We start from the raw sequence: 21470 nt of genomic DNA on the forward strand, positions 1-21470 counted from the left end.
AATCTATATGTTTTTCATTTAAGTATTTCTAAAAGAATTTGTAATACACATTTTTCATTTTGACATTATATAACTTAACATTTTTCACTTTATGTAATCGAATGGAATTTTTAAAATTTTTATTAAATTCAAAAATATTTTAGAAAAGCACAATGTAAAATACATTCATTGTTAATTCATAAATTAAAAAAATTTCATGGAAAATAGTCGTATTGATAATGAGATGGTGGTTGCACAGGGGTGATGGTATGCTCCATCACCTCTTGCAATAAACCAGAGTATTTATTTCCTCTCAGATATGGAAAACTTGAAAAATATTTTCTAAAAAACAAGAATTAAATTTATGGAATATATTCTATATTAAATTTTAACATTTTTTTTTATAAAAAATGTCCTATTAAAATATTTACATTGTGTTTTAAAAAATAAATTTAAAAGTTAGGATTATTTCTTGTTATTTCAAAAAGCACTCTAGAAAATTTATAAACAATAAAGATTTTTAATTTAATTCAGTTTGAAAATTTATGGATATTGCAAAGATTAAGAAAATATTTTCTGAAAATTTCTAATTTAAAAACAAAATATTTACTTAAATAAAATATTTAAATTGTGGATCTCAAATTCCTAAAACATAGTTGCCAACCCTCCCTCTTTGCCCAGTTTGGAAGCAGTTGTTAGCCTGTCAGCCTCTAAATTAGAAAATATCCATTACATTTCTAATGCATTGTCTTCACAAAATCCCAAGTTTGTGTGTATGGTGGAATTTTTAAAAGGAATTGTCCATTTCTCCAATATTAACATTTCCTTTCAGTTCAACGTTGCTGTACTCATAGGAAATTTCAATGACAGCTTTAACTGCATAATTAAATTATGAAAAATTAATTTCTTTTTTTTTTTAAATTGAAGTGTAAGAAATTTTGTCTCAAAACGATATCGATATATAAAATCTTCCCCTCTTTAGTACGAGAAAGCCAATTCGAAAGTTCTTGTAAATCTAAGTCACATGCCAAAATCACATTCTCTAGGCTATAGGCTGTAAGGAATTATTAATTTCTGTAAATTTTTTTCTATAGACGATTAACTTTTTATATAATACTTATTATATATGTGGTACAATGTACTATTACTCTGTACTCTATGTTTTTACTATTAGTAATCTGCTAGTAGGAAAAGCCAAATTATTGTGATAAAGAGAATGAGGATTGAACAAGTGCTTAAAATTGCTGAAAGTGTTGTCTATAGTCTTTCTACAAACTGTGCTTTTATTTCTCAGCTTTACATTCCAAAATCAGCCTTTCCTAGCTACCAAGTCAGCCTCATCTATAAGCTATGGTTGGCAAGTATGCTAAAAAAGAAACAAACTGATCAACTCTTTAATAGCATATTTTTTAAATAGGATAGTTAAAGAATTGACTAATTTAGTGAATTTACTATTACTGTATTATGTTTTGAAATTAATACAAAAATAGTGATATTAACTGTGCCATATCGTTTAAGCTCTTTCAAAAATAATGTCATGCAATGCAATTAAAACTAACAAATCCTGCTTAAAATACAGTACAGTGAAGTCTATACGTAAAAGCCGGGCTCCGGTAGCAATTGTACTTTGATTCCATTAATATTATGTAGTCAAAATATTTATTTTGGAATTAATTAATTATTAAAATGAATTAACGTATTTCACAATTATTAATAGATTTTCACCAAATGCCTGCACTTTAAATACAAATCTGTAATCAATGAAACACTGTTTCTAATTTAGTCTAGCAAGATGACTATTTTATCATGTGTCTTGGTAATTAATTTAAACTACTAATTGCAAAAATGTATATTTTTTTTGCTGTTGTTATTGATTGGCAACTGCATCCTTTATTATATACCATATTGGTACACCAAAATTTGCCAATAAAACTTCCTTTCTTCACATTGCTATTACTATATAACTAATTTGGATGATAATATATTTAAATTTTAGATTTAACTTTTGGCATTGGCAGAAACATATATTATATATATATATATATATACATACAGGCTTACATATATACATATATATATATATGTATGTATATGTATATAGTAAATTGTTTTGATTTAATGTTTTATGATTTTAGAGATAAGGAACATTTAAATTTTAACTTTTAATCAGTTTAAATGTTGAAATGTAAGTAAGGCAATTTGTAGCAATTTATGTTTAAATGAGTTTTCAAGCACCAAAGATGTTACTCGAATGGATTATTCGATTCTCTCAGTTTGATTTATAACTCCTCAATCGTGCTGAGGCTCAATCCTAATTGCTACAGAACACGCCATTGCATCTACGATGCAGCAACTTACCTAATAACCAAAAAATATTTGATGCTCTAGAGTCATTTTATAATTTGTGAGTTACATGGAATTAATCTTTGTGTTTCCTCTGTGAACTTTCATCTGCATCTTGTTCTTCAATTTCAGTCTCTAACATGGCTCTAACCACAGAGTCTGTTGGAGAAGAGTTAACAGATACTGTATCTTTAGATTTCGATCTCTTTCTCGCTAATAATGCTTTTTCTTCACTTCTAACTATTGGCACACTTTCCATTCTCATAATTCCATTTTTGTTACGTTTCGTTTCTCCTTCTGGATAGCTGCTACTGTGACTGTCTGATCTCAGCACAAGAAGAGGGAGAGAAATGGCCGGTTCGCGTAGTGGAGGATGTGAACGAGAATTCGAAGGTTTTATAGGAAAATGTTTTAGTAGATCGATTAGATTTTCGTCGATCCTATTGATTCTGTTATTAAGTCTTTGCAGTTCTAATTTTAGATCGACTCTCATGTCCATTAAGTTTGAAAGTATTTTTTGATATTCTGGACTAGATAAATTCCTCGATGGCATCAGATCACTAGTTCCTGCCATTCCACTTCCACTTTCATGATCTCTCGTACTTTTATTATCTGTCAAGGAAGAAGAAGAAGTTTTAAGACCTCCCCCATTTTGTTCTTCCACTGACTCTTCGATAGTCTCTTGCCTACCTAAAACTTTAGACCATTTCGATAAACTTCGATTGCCGCTTCCTCCCGTCGAAGCCGAACGAGCATCCTTAACCACATGCAAGAAATCGCTCTTCTTTAATAAGTCTGGTTTTTTAAGGACATTGTCTGAAGACAAATGGTTTTCTTTATTGTCTCCGTCGTTGTCTTCGCTGGTACTAGAACTCCATTTTGTAAACTTGTTAATGCTTGTTGAATTACTCTTATCTGTGTTATCTGTTGGATGGATAAAACGGTTAATTGATTTGGCACATTCACTCGGTCCATCTGTAGGACTGGACGCAACGCCTTTTTCTACATCAGAAGTCGCACTACCAATTCTATTCTCCTGGCCGTTTCTTCGAAATTTTGAAAACAGTTTCCTCACTAAATGATCTTGAGATAGTTCTTGCAGTGGTTCATTCTTTCTTCTCTCTGCCAATTCGCGTTCTCTTTTTACATCCGATACTTTTCGAAATATTAACTGCAGAAAGAAAATATCCAATCAAACAATCGAAAATAGCTTTTAAATAGCATAATTGCTTATATAGTAAATAAACAGATTAAAAATTTGACATCGTGTTAGTCAATTTCTGTATAGAACAAAAGATTCTGTAGTATTAAGATGCTTACCATTATTGATTTTCTTAAGAGTACAAAGGTTATAAACACTTGACAAAAAAGAAACTTACCCTGTGCCTTAAATTATAGGTGAGGATAAGATTTCGCGCAAAAGAATTGGCAAAAGCATGATAAAAATTCAACACTTCTAATAGTTTATCTCGTTTTATAGCGTGAAGATCGCAATACGTTAAAGCTCTGACATTAGCACAAGACTGACCAATCGTTGGTTCTTTCCAAAAAGCATCGCCAAAAACATCCCCTTTACCTACAAAATAATTATATTAAAAAAAAAAGAGTCAAGATTTTAATATTTAATTCTTGTATTTAAAAAGGAGAGGAAAAGAATGCACAAAGATTAAATTATTTTTATTTTCATGGACTAAAATGATTATTCTTAAAAAAGTAATTTATTTTTTGTTCTGATGGAAATTCATCTGCTAGACAATTATCCATTTTCAAAATCGTTCTTTCATTTCTATAACAAAAATTCTCTCAATATTCTATTATCGCATTATTTATGAGTTTCTATAAATAAATTCGTTTATAATGGAACAAAGATGGGAAAGTAATTATCGATTTGTAACAAGTTTCTAATACAAAAAGCGTATCATTAAAATTTAAATAAAGCTATTATATAATCTATCTCGTATTCCTATTATTTACATTATTAAATATTTTAATGTTTGCTTCTTAGAAGTTTTCCTTCATTATTAATATTTAATTTAATAAAATTTAATCACTTAAATTAACTAAATTTACTTAAATATTATGGCAGATACTAAATTGAACGAAAAATACTGTAATTCTATTTTTATAAACTTACCCAATATTGCAACGACTTCGTCATCCTGAATCACCTCCAAAGATCCTGTTACTACGAAACATAAAGTGTCTATGCTTTCTCCCGTATGATACAGAAGGTCACCTGGGGCACTATGATCCATACTGAAGTACATAGCCAATGCCCTCAAGCATCCATCACTAGCTAAACGAAATGCTGGGTGCTCATTGAATACCTTTCTATTTAAATGAACGCAAATATCTGCTGTCATGTCTTTGGGGCAATAACTAAGGACCTGAAAATATTTTGGATATTTTAAAATGATTTTTTTATGTGAATTAATTATTTGAATCGAAATGGCAATAAACAGTAAATGATCCATAAAGAGTAAAAGAGATTTTACTATGTTTCGTGTGATTCTACATAAAAAATTTCAAAACTTTTATATGTAAAATTATGATGTAAAAGTTTAAAAATATAAAATTGTAGTAGTTTATTTATTTATTTTTTTTTTAAATTATAAATATTGGTGATTTTATTATCAAACTAGGAGACTTTGCCTCCTGGCTGCCTATGGCGGCTCATCTCCCTGCTCGTTTCGCCTATTTGTTTCCAATATATATATTCCTTTATCTATCTTATTTCGAATGAGGATTCCATAAAGTAAGTTCCGATCAGTTTCGAAATGTACCTCCACACTCAAATTAATTAGGAAAAAAAAAGCAGTTTTTATTCAAATTACACAAAAAGCTTTCCTTTCAGATTTTCTCCATCAAAATCGAACATACAGAAACCTCCAGATGCCAAAACAAAAAAACATTCCTTTTCCGGAATGGGTCGAACATCACAATTTTTTTTTTGAACGTCTAACAGAAAAACATTCCAATTCCGTGGTTATATGGTTCGCTTCGCTCGCTTGCCCCACGGACTTGGCCCACTTTTTCTCAGTTTAGTCTATTTATAATAAAAATTTCGTGACGATTCAACCCTTTTGAGGATCCACCCCCAGACAAACCCCCACTCGTTCGCTCCTTTCGCTCTATCTACCTCGCACTGGGCGGCAAACCCTTTTACTCCTGTCGCTTCTCTCGCCTTTTGGATAAAATCTCTACCCCTGTTGCTTCTCTCCCTAAGGACAATCCTCTCCTTCGTTTCATTCAATCTCGGCTCGCTTGTTCAAAAATTTCATGACGTTTCATCGATTTCCGGTGCGGCCGTTTCTATTTTGTTTCTAGTGTCGTGACGATTTTACGCTAAGTATTTTATATACAGTGAGTACACATTTTATAAATTTAGACGAGAATAGAACAAAGATTTATTATTGTTATTTTTACCCGGTAAAAGTTACTTTGAAACGTGAAGATTTTTTTAAGAAATTGAAGCTCAAATACCAGCAACTGCAATAAGCTATTTCACACTAAAAATTCTTGGAATAAAAACTTAATTTTTATTTTTTTTTAACTTGAAATTACGTATTCACCAAATTTTATAAATGAACTCATAATAGGAATTTAATTAATAGAGTTTTTAAAACGAGCATCTACAGAATAATGTGTTTGAAGTACAGCTAGCTGCAAATATTGCCAAACTGTGATTTCAGTTGTTTTCTTTGTGAAAAACAAAATGTTTTATATACGATGTCATTAAAGAAATAACACAATCCACATCCATAAATTGATAATTACCTTTTTCGTGTCGATACCTTTACTCATTGCCCACGTAGACACTACATAATCCATTACTCTTTCGCTTAATGCTTTGGGAACTTCATGTAATTTCATGAACTCTCGAACGTTGTTCAACATTTCGTGGTAGCGAGCGGTTGCCGACGTCATTTGCTGGATAATAGTTGTCACGTGACCGAAAATTGTTGCATAAAGGAGGGCTAAGGGAGAAATAAAGATTGAAAACTTCTTTCTTTATTTGTATCCAAGATTTCACGATAAATAACTCATTAGTATAGTGAAATATTCACTACCACAAAATAAATGAATTCCCTCTCTACAGTTAATGTGCAAAAAAACATTTTTAAATTAGAATTTCTTGGCCATTGTCACGTGAAATGTGTAATATCTCTAAATGATCTATATTTTCTTAACTGATATTTATAATTATATTAATTGCAACTGTAGTCATTTATAAGAGAACATTTTTTTTTTAGTTTAAATTGACTGTAAACAATAGTTATCATGGATTAATGTTAAATAATACACATATAAAAGTTAACGAATTTCTCACAATTCTAGTGTTCAGTTAGTCAAAGTAAAAAAATTTTATTTTTATTGTAAGAATTAATTATATTCGGAATAATTTTCCTTTTACTTAAAATATTTACATATTTAATTAAATGATTTACATATTTACTAAATTACAACGGTAACTGGCAGAATAAAAACTAAGATAATTGGCTTTTAAATTCTCGAATTCGTTGTTTTAAATTCCTTGGAGAATAAAACTTGCTGCGTGAATAAAAAAAATAAAATAATATAAATGAAATATTTCTTTATTTTTCACTTTCTTACCTCCGATGATCATCATACAAATTGTGAAAACTTTTTCGTTATCCGTTTCGGCTGCAACATTGCCGAAACCAACGCTAGTCATGCAAGTCATGGTGAAATACAGTGCAGTGACATACATGGTACCGCGTGGTGGTCCACCCACTAATTCCATCTGATTTTTCTCTTCCGAAATATTGTACTTGAAATAGTTCTGAGTGGTATTAGCTAATTTCCACAACCAACTGTAAGTGTAACCATTTTCTGCATCGCTCCTTCCGATACTGTACCAAATGCAGGCTAACCAGTGAGCCACCAGCATGTAAAAACATAGCAGGAGGATCAACATTGCAGCTCCGTATTCTAAGTACCTATCCAACTTTCTTACCACTCTTCCTAACCTCAACAACCTGACAACTTTCAACGCACTGAATAAACTTCCAATTCCCTGTAGAATAAATTATTCATTAGATGGTTAACAGTAATTTGATAGTTGTTAGAAACAAGAAGAAGGACATTCTTACATCTTCATCGTGGTCGAAGGCGTTAAATACATCGTAAGGCAAACAAGAGAGAAGATCGATAATGAACCAACTTTTTAAATAATTCATTCGAATGATTTTAGGATCTGATACTACCTCTCCTCCGGGTCCAACAAAAGTAGTATGAAAATTAAGAACAATGTCTATGAAAAATATAACGTCGACAATGCTATCGAGTACTAACAAACTGACATCTTCGCTCGTTTTGTTCTTATAGGCGACATTATAAGGTACCATGATTGCCGTGTAGAATGTAAGGCAAAGGATAATCCAATCCCAAATCGCTTTAAAGGCGCAGTAATGAAGCAGGATGTGAGGGGGTGTTTTTGGTGCTTCTTGTCTGTACTGTGGAAGAACTTCCGCATTTAAGCTCATCATCTAAAAAATAAATATTTAATAAATTCGTTTTTCTAACATATTACTTTTTAACCTATTTAATTACTTACATGAGCTATTTGCGATTGTTTCACATTATCAGACTTAACTGCTGGTAAATGAATAGAAAACTGTTGAACTAAAACTGATCTACTTCTAGTAACGGATCTTGCTAATCTTGCAAATTTACTTAAACCTGTGTGCGAAAGGGACATAATTAACAAAAATACAATTTTAAAACATTTAAAGTGTTTATTTACCTTTAGAAGCGTCATCCTCTAGAGGTTGTTTCAGAGCCGTTATATCCCGAAACGTGAGCAAAAATAAGACCACCATGTCTTTTTCGTTTTTTATCGGAGCAACGTGTAGTAACAACCACAGAGGAGTTCCTAAAATTTTTCATTTAAAACATTTTAATAAAGATCACAAATTGTCGATAAATCAATCATTTTCATATATATAATGCAATAGAAAAGCTTTCTAAAACTATTCAGTGTTTCTTTAAAGAATTAAATATATTGTGAAACACGATGGCATCGTAATTTGCATTTTTCTGGTTTAACAAATTAAATTTTTCAAAACCACAAAATGATTAATATCTCAATTAACTCTGGGATTAAAGTTTAACAATATCTGAAGATCCAATTTAGACTTTCTACATTTTTCATTCTTCTTTTCTTTTCTTTTTTCTTTTTTTTCAGTTTATTTCTTTCTTCTTTTAATGAGAATTAAACTTAGCCAGAAACAGAATTTATTAAAGTTATTTTATAAACATCCAGTTGAATTTTTAAAACCATTTATAAAGTACATTTTTAGAATTTTATAATTGCAATTGCAAAGTATTTTAAAATATTTAGAACAATGTTTCTCAACTTTATACTTACGTCTGTAAAAGATAAGTTGCGATATAATTAGGAACACGTGTTTAATATCACGAACAACCATTATTAAGTTACCCAACCAGTAGATCGCGGCTTCTCTCTCGGATGTTGACTATTTATGAACCTATTCCAAATAATCTCTTATTCTTATATTCTATTGCATTTTATGTATAAAATTAATATATATATATATATATAAACAGCGTGTTATTAATATATTTAATAAGAAAATAAGTTAAAATTTGAAATTATTTTGACTTAATTAAAATTTTATCTGAAATGAATACGACTTGATATGCAAGTTTTTAAAGAAAATTATGCATTATTTTGCTTCTAAAACACCACAGTTTTAAAATACAGTAAAATCTGGAACTTGAATAAGACGGAAACATGCCTAAACGAAGAAATTCTTCGAAACGGAGCGATTTTCTACGTTTAAAAAAAAAACACCTGTTTAAAAGGACCGATTTCGTTTTACACAGGTTTTCCTGTATTTATATTAAAAAAAAATTATGTACTGTACCTGTACATGTAAATCTCTTAACTAGTTCGATATTGTATAAATGTTTTAGATTTAAATAAAGTAAAAACCTGTGCGAAATTAACAAAGAAACTTTATTAACGTTATCACTTTAACAAAAGGAATAAAAAATAGAAGAAGAATTGATTTTAAACTTTTTCAAACTCTTTCAAACTTCTCGAAATCAATACTGGATTTTTTTTTCTCTTCTCTTTTCTATGGAGGCGTATCGAAATAAATGCTTGAAAGATTTTCACGATTGGATTTAGAATGTAGTTCTCGTGATGTCCAGTCTACAAGAGACGTGTAGGGTTTGATTGGTGAGATCGATGACACCTGGTCTTTATTTTTTTAACAGAAAAAAAAGAACCGTGAATCTTTTCCAATTCTTAGACTAAACGGAAATAGTCGAATCAATATCTATACGTATTTATATCTGAAAATAACTTGTTGTCTGACATTATAGCTTCGTTCCAAAAACAAATGTTTGCAGATATAAATACCATGCTCACGAATATATCATAAATATGTTGAAGCTATACGAATATCAGAAAATAACTATTCGAAAACATCAATAAAATAGCCAAAAATAATTAAAAAAAAAAAAAAAATGGAGTCTAGGATTATATTTTTACTTCTTAAGATATCTACAATATTGCCTGAAAAAATAGCTGATATCTACTTATCAGAATACAATTGTGTGATTAAGAGTGTTATCTAGAGTAATACATGAAAATCTGAATGATGTCGAAATCTATAACGAATCGGAAATGATATCTACAAAATCCACAGTGAAATGCTTTCAGATATCACTCTGGCTTTGCATTGGATTGTATTGTTGGGATAAGGCAACCCAGCACGTAGGCAATCTACCAAGGGGTGGGGGTACCTCCCGGGAGGACTTTCTATAGGAAACTGGCATATATTTAGGAGTCTCTATTTAGAATCCAAAAGAAAAACTCGAAAAAACTTCAAGCAACCAATCCGTTGGTCAGACGCGAACCCACGACTAACGTTCAAGTATTCAGTGTTGTTGTTGTTGTTGTTTTTTGTTGTTGTTGTTGTCCACTCGGTCACTGTTTGCAATTTACAGATATGTTCATACAGCTATCATTTCAACTACAGTTCTAGATTTCAGATTTATTTCAAAGAAAGACACGTGATAGATATTACTTCAGATAACCTTCATTCTTTATGTTTTCACGAAGAACGAAGACACGAAAACATCTGGATGAATATCTGAAAAACGTGAAGAGAAATAATATAAAATTTTCAGATAAAATAATATTCTCTATAAAAATTTGGTTAAATAAATAAATTTATCATCGTGTAAGTGTTTAATAAATTTGATTAATATATATCAAACAGGGTTTTTTTGGGTATATGATTCAAAGCTTTATAAATCAATTTTAAAACAGAAAAATATTCATTCTGATAATAAAAAAAATTAAACATTCTGCTATTTTCAATTATAAAAAAAGGGGAAAAAAAGATAAAATTATATAAAAGACGAGTCATAAATTTTGTAATTCTAAATTAATTTGCTTTGGGAAGTAAATGTCATTAACAGTTATTTAATTACCTCGAAAACTTAAAAAGGAAAACGATCTTCGAATCAATATTTTACATCGAAATATTGAATTCCCTCGTTAGTTAACGGAAAATATTTTCGTTTCATTTACGGCAATTTTCAAACATGTCATATTCGACTTCTTGTTGATAAACAAGAATTTTCATATCTAATTTCGTAAAAGTATTACGTTAGAACGTTGCGGAAAATATAATAAATTGTCTTGTTGTTTGAATTTCTCCATCAGTTTGTAAATCTTATCACGTTTTCTTACTTCTACTTAAGATTATTTCTCAGCAACTCGTTGTTTAGACTGTATAAAAGTAACACGAAAGACATACGAAGTTCATATTTACTTTTATCTATTTTCTAAATATATATATATATATAATAAAATTTAATAAACAAACACATTTCTTATTAATATACTACATTAGAAATATATAAAAATACCCCCAAAAATTTGTTTTTATTAATTCATCATATTTACGATTAAAAACGATTAAATTTTACCATAAAATCTATCACTGTTTCGTGAAAAACCATCGCATTTACTATAAAATCCATTATTTTTATCAAAACGTAAATATTTTACCATTAAAAATTCCAGTGACCACTACCTTTTCGTGCTTCCTAATATTAGTTTCTAGTTAATATTTCGCTCTGTACTTTACTAAATCGAAACGTATGACATAAACTGATTTCGACACGAAAATTATATATATATATATACGATTTTCCTTTATAAAAATTTAATTGAACCCGAGTAGATTCTAAATATATATATATATATATATATATATATATAATGTAATAAGTAAGATGTTTTCTTTCTTCTAAAAATACCAGGAAAAAAAATATCAAGTGTCATCACCAAGTTAAGCAAACAAAGTTAATTTTCACGAAAATATCTTCAGATTATTTAATTAAAAAAGAGAATTATAAATCATAATTTCTTGTCCTTTCTATTAAAATAAAAAGGAAAATCAGAAGAAAAGATCTGAAAAAAAAGGAACTCAATATCTGATATTGTAGAAGTACAGTACAGAATATGAAAGAAAATGTAATATTTGTATAAGATTGCTATTATTAGTATAAAAAAATAATGTTATTCTTGTCAATATTTACTGTATTATATCACGGTTTATAAAAGTAAAATAAAGAGAAAAATATATATATATATATATATATTTATTAATTATGTTTTTAAACTATTAATTTATATATATATATATTAAAGCAGAATATTGTATTACCTCACTTATAAAATTCGTTCAACAAGCTTGCAACAGAATAATCTCGTGGCTCTGAATTTCTATCTACTTTGCATTAATTTTAAATTTTACACACCTATCTAGTCAATTTTAAAGTTACTATATATGAAGCTATATTGACAATCGATGAAATTCTATATAAAAGATTCCGATTTGATAACAAGAAAAGTTTAAAGTTACAAGGGGGAATGGAATAAAGCCGAAAAAAATAACGAATTTCTAAAAATGTCTCTTTGCAATTCGTTACAAGTTGCTGTAACTTTGTAAAAAGTAAAAAAATTCTTGACTTTTCACCAAGCTGCAGCGACTTAAAATTTTTTTTCAGAAAATTTAAAGTCATTACTTTAGAACATTCTAAAAAAAATTGAGGTTTTAGATTTAAAGTAAGGATTTGAAAATTCAAACGAAATGAATAATGAACAAACGTCTTCTAAAAGACAAAGAACAACAATTTTTTTAAAGGAATATTTATTTTTATCGATTTTTTAAAAGATTTTAAACTAATAAATTGATTTGTAATGAAGTAATTGGTATTCAATTCCCGAATTTGTTAAGAATGCCACAAAGAACCATCAGGACATGGCTAAGATTTGTGATTAGTACTCATTTTGCATCATCATATAACAAAAAATCCAATAAATATGTTCGAAATTTTCATAACAAATTTTATTTCTTGTAATTTAGACTTTTACATTATTATCTATTTTCGTTGCCAGATGTTAGTGCTGAGCATAAATTGAAATAAAGAGTTAGAGTTATGGATAAGTTCCAGTTCTTATTGTTAAATGTTGACAATTGTAATCGCCACTTCACTCGTTAACATAATTAATCGCGGCATTTTAATATGGAACAACTTTTAATTGCTGCAATAAAGATATGCGATACATACAAAGAATGTTAAGAGGGTCTTTTGTGAAAAAATAAATAAAATTAGGAAATTAAAAATTATTTTTATTGTTGTTATAAAAAAGGAAGAAGTTAGTTTCGTGTAAGTTTTTGTTGTGAGTCTTATTGCTATTTATTAATTTAATATTTTAATTAAGAAAAATGATATTCTTTTAATTAATTCGTAGATAAAGTATAGTTATGTGAAGTTTTGTGGAATATAAATATTCTTTTTGCTCACTAATATCAATCTCAACATATTCTCACATGCGTATAGTTTTAAAATATGATATAAAATAATTTTATGAATTTGATCAATAATAAAAATCCTGGCAAGGACACGTACTCGACTTTTTCGGCACTCGAACAGCAGGTTAAGGACACTATTAAAGAGTCCGATAATTTTCAATTATACTAGGATATTAAATTCATATAATAACAGAAGCTTAAAAGAAGTAATTTTGTTGAATTTTGTTGTTTAAGAAATACTAAGACACAATAACACAAAGTTAAAATTACGTGTGGCGCCATTTTCTAATGAGATGTCATTAAAAAATAACTTTTATATTATTAATTATTATGAAAAGATAAAAGGCATTGTAAATGACAATAGCGAGCAAAATTTTCATTAAGTCCGACCCCACTCGAGATATGACACATGACTATACATCTCTCCATTAAATCCTCCTTTAACCACCAAAATTTTATAGCATCAGTGCCCTTTATTTACGAGTTACCATGCCAAATTTCGTTTCTTAATCTTTACTCCAAACCCGTGATATTAAACGAAATGGACGTTAACATACCCATACACACATATTCATGGAATTTTTTCCTTGTTTTTTTTTAACTTTTTTGGCTTCAGGGGTCTCAAAACGTGGAGATTTGCAAAAACTCCGGAGGGTCAAATTTGACGAAACTACAATACTTTCTCGTGTCATATGCATAAGAGCAGGGAAAGTAAAATAGCAAAATGTAAAAAGACATTAATTTTTGCATCGTTTTGAATGAAAAGGTTAAAGCATTGCTCGTTATTCACTTTCATTCTTTTCAATGGATCTAATCCTACTTCAGGCATTGAAACCGACGAATGAAACTAAAATGACCTATTGTTAAAGAAGAGTTGAAATTCTTAAAATGGCAGCTATATACAATAGCAATGTTGACAATAACTTGTAATTGTGCAAGAGATGTTTCAAATTAGTCTAAACTCGAGTGTATAGGTACAATAAATTCTCGATTTATACAATCCAGCATTATTTGTAGTAAAACGCTGCAAAATTGTAATGTAATTATTTCTATTCTGTTTTGATAAATATTTAATAGAAAAACTAAATTTTATATCAAAAATCACGACGTGTATATCTAACTGAGCTTGTTTTTTTTACAGCCATCGTGGATTTTATAGCATTAATAATTACGTAACGACGAAAGCTTGTAAATTAAGTATAATTGATGAAAATCATGTCAAATATGAACAAACGCAAATGATACTTTCATTATTCATATTAATTTAAATTGATAAATTACTAACGTATAATTTTTTTTCCTCGTCAGTAAAAGCTTTTATTTAAGAATTGGTCTCTTATCATGAAGTCTAGTGTGTTCTTATTAACTACATTTATCAAAATAAAAAAAATAAATAAATAAGTAAACAAATAATTTAAGAAATTAATACGTTTTAAATTAAATTATGGGTTTTGTTTTACAATTAAATTAATATATTTCTTTTCTATCTTTAAGGAATTCCTTATTTATCCTTATATAATTTGAAACGGTTCCAAACATATACAGATATCAAACGTCTGGGATAGAACTTTACATTCAAGTCTTGTCTTTTATCTATCAGCAAATACTTAATCTATTGCTTTTCAACTAAGGACACATCCAACTTTTGTGTTCTTTTTTTTTCTCTTTCATGTTATGTGTTAACAATTGTTTCTTCATTGGATTGTTTGCTTCAATTGTCATTTCTAACAGTTAGCCACAAATTGTACGAGTACTTGCTAGAAAAATCGACATTTTTCCATTTATAAAACCGCATTAGTTCAGCTGCTTTAACTCGATAATTTCGATCTTATCCGAAAACCGCATCATTATAATAATTGCTTTCTTTCATTTCTTCTATTTAGAAATTATAAATATATTTTTACGACCTTTTTTTTTTAAATGGCAACAGATCATATGTTGCTATTTCATTTAAGAAAATCTTACTCGTTCTTGTAAAAATTTTTGCTGGTTGCAATGTAAAATTCTCGTATAATATCAATTGAGAAGCATTTAAAGTCTTATTGAATAAAACATCATCATGAATAGGATAATCAAACAATGGAATAGGTTAATCAATATAACAGTTCATCTTTCATGAATTTTAATCTAAAAATTATCTTGTTCTTAGACTTATTATTTTTTTGTTTTTTTATCATTACAGCATATCTAAAGCATCTCTAGATACTTAACACCTTTAGAAAAACTAAATCCAATTGAAGATATCTTCGATTTTCTGTAATATCAACGGTTGAAAGCTTCACAGACATATTTATTATCTACAATAAAAATTATAAGCAATGTAAACACATTGTTTCTGCAGATATGTAATGTATTATAGGAAAGAATTATTAATAATGTTATTATTTATTCTTCATTATAATCTTATTAATATTGTAATAATATGGAGAGAGAGAGAGAGATAGACACGTATTTTTCCATAAACATCTTTAAATATTAAATGTAGTACTAAGAATATTAGACCAACAAATATTATTATTATCAAGGATGGATAACATCTATAATTAAAATTACAATTAAATAATTATAACTTTGACAAGAATATCATAAGATAATACCTTATATTTAATATCGTCATCATTAAACATGTGGTTTATGTATAATTATGTAAATATTTCTACATACCATGTGGTAAATTTAACAATTAAGAAAACAATTAATCATAGAAATATTTCCTGGCTCTTATCGAATATAATATAGGGAAAGTATGGTAAATGGTCATCCTTTTTCTTTTTTATTTTTCGAATTTCTCGGCATTTTGACACTCCAGGAGCCCCAAAAATATTTTTTAAAAACCCCTTCTGTATATATGTATGTATATTGGCATCTATTTTGTATTATATCTCAGGACTGGAACCGAAAATTTTGAAACTTGGCAGGTTTATTTCTATATATGGGACTTTAAGGCTATTAAATTTTGGTAGTTAAAGGTCGAGAGGATGAAGAGATAGAGGAGGAGTCATGTGTCATATCTCAAGTGGGATCAGACATATTCAGTGTTTGATTAACACAATATCAATTTTAAAGTAGAATTTACTTGTGAATTATATTAATAATGGTTTCTTGATATTATAACAGTATAAGAATAAATATTCAGATTAATTTATAATTAATATTTACTCTGATAATATCGATAATATAAACTACAAATCCATTCAACATGTTCTATCCCAATAAGTATTTTAGGAGCTGTAGAATGGCATATTGTAACACGAAAAAATAACGAATATCATAAAAACTACGCTGTTTTTCGATCACAATAGCGATTTTTAGTCACTCTACAACGTATTTATGATAATCTAGTTACAATCATCCTCCACAGATGGCCGTACAGTTAGAAATTCAGCATTCCATCCTAAATGATAATCATTAACTAAAATGTAATAGTAAAACACGATTCTATATTAATTTTAACTTGATTATAGCGTTTAAAATACTTTAAATGATTAATTTAGCATTTTCTTGAGTCATAATAAAATTCTTGAATGCACAGGGTGTGGCAAAAGTCGCGTTAAACATATCATAGCTAAACAGTTTTAATAATCTTTTATCGATTTTTAACAGGTTGGTACGCGAAAGACACACGACATTATTCGAATGTATCGAGGATGGAATTTTAAAAAATCCAATAAAAATCATTAAAAATAAGTATAACGTCTCGAAAGTTACCTGAAATAATATCTAGACACACCCAATTTAACAGACAAAACGAAAATGTTTTAAATTTGACAGTGTCACGAAAATTTTAATTATGCGTTGTTTAAAATTCTGTTTAAAAATATATTTATTATATATAATAATAATAATAATTGAAAATATTCAATAAACGTATATATATATATATATATATATTGAAATTTTTATTCGTTTTATAATTTGCTTTTAATTATTTTTGCAAAGTTTGATTAAGAATAGAAAAGTTCGATTAAGTGAAGAATCATTATTGAAGTAACTAAAGTCTGTTAACTACAGAATTAATCTTACTTTTTTATTTATTTTTTTACAATATTTACTTTTTATTTGACATAGTGATGGAAGCATGGATGCGAAAGAAAATCCTTTATCATCAATTTCTCTTTTTCCAATGCAATTTTAATGGAGAGCACGCGAATGTTTTCGGAGGAGGTGGACTATTCTTACAATTCTCTTCAAGATTTTTATAAATTATTTTCCTTAAATAATTGGCGATCGATTGAATCAACAAACTGTAATTTATCAAAAGAAAATTTTGTTTTTTTTCTTGTTTTTTTTCAAGTTTCTAATTGCACTTCTTAAATGATTTGATCAATAGAAATAACTTTTAAAGTTAAAATTTGACTTATTCATTCAAATGATATCAATAATTCTATTTTTATACGAGAAAATACTTCTTCTTAAATCGTTTATTGTGTCATAAAGCGTAAACCGTCAATATCACCAATTTCCGAGTTTAAGGTCACCTTGATTGTCGGAGATGTAGAGTAAAATGGGCATCATCGGCATTAGGAGTTTCATTTCTCATTTTCCATTGATTTTTTAATTATCCGGTGAGATTAAAGGTTAAAAATGTCTTTAAACAATCTATCTAATGACATTCCTATCTATTAATATATATATATTATTTTCGTTATTTGTATGTGCGTGTACATAAAACATGTAAGAATAAATCTAAAAAATATGGTTGAAGTAACATTGACAATCCCCTATTTATTGTATAGATAAAAGAGAAAGAAATGTAAGGCACAAAGAAAATCAAAATTTGGCATCAAATCGTTCAACTAAGATACAAAATCTCTTTATTATAATCTTTCCTGCAGGCAAATATTTCGATTGAACCAAGTCAAGTAGGTCAACACAAATCAAAAGCCTGTCACTTAAATACACATTTATTTATGAATACAAATAATATATAAAATATGATAAATTCTAAAATATGTCAAGAAATATATATCGATTAAGTTAAATACACGAAATGTGAAGAGTTATTAAAGTAAAAATGGCGAAGAACTTGTCTTAAACATCAAAAATTACAGTTGAATTTGTTATTTTCTTTAAGAAAAACTTAATTAAAAACTATGTAAATTTAATTTAAAATTGGAAATATCTACTTTAAAAGGATTTAAAGAACATTGAGTTGATTAGTAACACTTATTTAAATACATTAAAATTAAGATATAAGATATATAAAAACTGTAATTTTATGAATGAAAAAAAAAAAAGATTTTTAAAGAGAATTTATGTAAAATATTATTTTAATCCCTTATAAATTGTGTTACTGTTATTGTTAAGTATCAAAACTGAAGAATAAGATTATGAAAAAGAAGGGAAAAAATATATTTCTGTATATCCCTAAATGAAAGAATTAAGGAAAATAAATCAAATTGCTTTTTTTTTTAGATATAACAATTTTTATCATTCTTACTTTAGTTAAGTACTTGCAAATCGAATGTTTCTTGTTACAGAATATTGATTTGAAGGAATAGAAATGTATATTTTTCTTTTTTCTCTAAAAATAAATCAGGAAATTATTTTAAAAAAAAAGTTAATGTAAAGAATTGAAATATTTACCATATACACCACACAACAAGAGTAATTTTCTTCGTATGGAACTTAATCTGCCAGTTTCTGTACATGTATATATGCACATGGTACAAGAGGATCGATAAAGATATTAAACTAATATTGAAAGACATATTTCTAGCGATAAAAACTTATCCAGTTATTCAATTTTTCTCACTATATTTAAAGTAAAATTACTGGAAATCTTAACTCATCAAGGGAGAATTGAGAGGGGAAAAATCACAATCAGCACTTTTTAAAAATAATTAATTAAATAATTTTGATATTAACAAATAAATTTTAATATAAAATTTTATTAATTTTAGTTTAAAAAAAATGTAAAATATGCCAAGATGACTGTTATTAACATGCGTGTTATATAAAATCATTTATAAATATTTGATTATATTTTCATTAGAAAGTGAATTAAAAGAAAAAGAAATAAAGAAAACTAAATTTAAATTAATATTCAATGAAATTACTCTTATTTTTAATTATACGTGTATCTCTACATGACTTTTACTGAACTCACTTTATGAAATAAGATACTTTACATAAAAGAAATTGGCTTGATATCATTTAAATATCTAATTTTTTTATTATTATTTTTCCTTTCTTTCTTTGGAAAGATCATTTTACTACCAAATTTTCTTTCGGTTACAAAAAGAAAATTGAAAGATGATTATACATATATATTTTTTTGTTATTTTATTTCATAATGGATTACAAAATCTCATTCAAAATTTAGATTGATCATTTTTATTGAGGACATCTGCATGCCTTATTTTATAATATAAAATATTCTCATACTTAAAGATATATTTTAAAGATTTATTGATTTTTACCATTAATATAAAACTTTAAAAATGTTATAAGTTAAAGGCACTTTAATTAATATATGACATCGGACGTATCGATTCTATGACTTGATAAACTTTAATTTATAATTATTACTGTTTACTATTGAAAAATTTATATAATAATAATAAATTTACCTCGAACAATCCTTGAAATTCCACATATATATATATATATATATTCATATAGAGTAAAACCAATTCTGTAAACATATTTTTCATAAACTCAAAGTGCAAAGAATTACTAGAAAAGAATATAAACATGCCAATTAAGTACATATACTAAAATGTTTCTGGTAAAAAATATCTTTCAAAAAATTGTCATTTCGACACGTGATAAATTGTTAATATTGTTGTTATATTCACGCTGTTTCGTTTAACTTCTTGATCTGATAAAACAGAAAATTCCTGTCTCTTCTTTGATATCTTTTTTATTCCTACTGTACACACTTTCCTCTTGATTTTATCGAAATTCAATACTTGTTTCCGTAACTATCAGCGAGAAAACAGGGCGAAGAAACCTTATTCTCCCTTCTTAAATACCATAATTTGCAAAAATTGCACGACAATTGACATTAAATCGCCTGATGGAATTTCTTTAAAATAAATAAAATTTGTTATTATTTTATTTTATTTTTCAATATGACAAGTGGAAATATTTTACGTTCGATTCAGCATGTAAGAAATATTATTTGTTATTAGAAAACAAAGAGTGACGACCATAAAATGCAGGAAACGATTACTTAGCAATTATGTAATTTATGTAAGCAATTAAATAAACTTGGTAATTAAAGATTTAATTAAAAATTACACGATTGGATGATTATATACGATGAGATCGAATGTTTCATTAGAGATCTATGAGCCTCTTCCTCTAATATGTTATCGAGATGCTGGATCCGAAGATGAGCGAGAGATATTATTATTGCAATGCATTGTGAACAAACAAAATTGAACAGATAATACGATTCTCATATTACTGTTATTACCATTTAGTTTATATTGTTTACAACAGGAAAGTAATAATATACGAGCGTAAATATAGAAACTTCATCACGTATTTTCAATCTAGAAACGGAACAACATGTAATTTGACTAATCAATAGTAAACGTATTTTCGATAATAAGATAGATTTGACAAAGGAATTTTTAAAAATTGTCTATTTTTGTATTTAATGCAATGATTTTCAGGTATTTTTAAGTATAAACTTTTTCCACATTTTAAATGTGGAAATAGAAAAAGATACTTCATTATAGGAGCAGTTTTTAGAGTAAAATTCTCCTGTGGCTAGATGGCAATCGGAAAAAATCCGGAAAAATCCCGGAAAATCGGAACGTCTGCAACCTCATTTACAGGTTGATACGACTGAAAATGTAATATTTAAAGTTTGAAAGCATTGAATTACACCTGAAAAGCAATTGATTAACCCGAAAACTACTGGATTAAACATGGATAGAACTGAACTAAACCTGAGAAGTGCTGAATTAAATTAGTACTCGATTAATTCTAGAATTCATTCAATTAAGTCTGAAAAATAATGAATTAAAAATTATAATATTTCGTGGTAATATCAGGTTTTTATAATGTTCTAAGAAGGGAATTCCTAACTAAAAATGCAGAAAAAATTTAAGCAACTTGAAGCATAACAAAATTGTATAAATTTTTCGCCTTGTATCATAACGTTATCACTTTGAAATAACAAAATATTCTATAAATATTTAAATATTATGTAAAAATCTAACAGCTTTTTCATCACGTAAAATATTTTTCATATTCCCTATACTTATAGCCTATATTTAAAACTATTTAAATATGCTCGAATGAAGA

At 27.6% G+C, this 21470-nt stretch overlaps 1 protein-coding gene across 2 annotated transcripts in view; it reads right to left on the minus strand.

The window, feature by feature from the left end:
• Positions 1-417: 417 nt before the first annotated feature.
• LOC136989974 (potassium voltage-gated channel protein eag-like) overlaps positions 418-21470 on the minus strand; it is a 62109-nt gene continuing 41056 nt past the window's right edge. Inside the window, exons 3-11 of one of the 2 annotated variants that reach the window (XM_067288286.1) lie at positions 8090-8218; positions 7901-8025; positions 7437-7832; positions 6937-7360; positions 6100-6299; positions 4457-4709; positions 3702-3898; positions 3013-3493; positions 418-2934 (exon numbers count right to left, since the gene is read on the minus strand). In XM_067288286.1, the coding sequence (XP_067144387.1) occupies positions 2399-2934; positions 3013-3493; positions 3702-3898; positions 4457-4709; positions 6100-6299; positions 6937-7360; positions 7437-7832; positions 7901-8025; positions 8090-8218 (2741 nt within the window). In that variant the 3' untranslated portion in view covers positions 418-2398. Of the gene's footprint in view, positions 3494-3701; positions 3899-4456; positions 4710-6099; positions 6300-6936; positions 7361-7436; positions 7833-7900; positions 8026-8089; positions 8219-21470 lie in introns of both variants that reach the window. The other variant, XM_067288285.1, reaches the window with a different exon arrangement.

Source organism: Centruroides vittatus, unplaced genomic scaffold (assembly GCF_030686945.1).
Source record: "Centruroides vittatus isolate TY-2023 unplaced genomic scaffold, ASM3068694v2 scaffold_861, whole genome shotgun sequence".
Taxonomy (NCBI): domain Eukaryota; kingdom Metazoa; phylum Arthropoda; class Arachnida; order Scorpiones; family Buthidae; genus Centruroides; species Centruroides vittatus.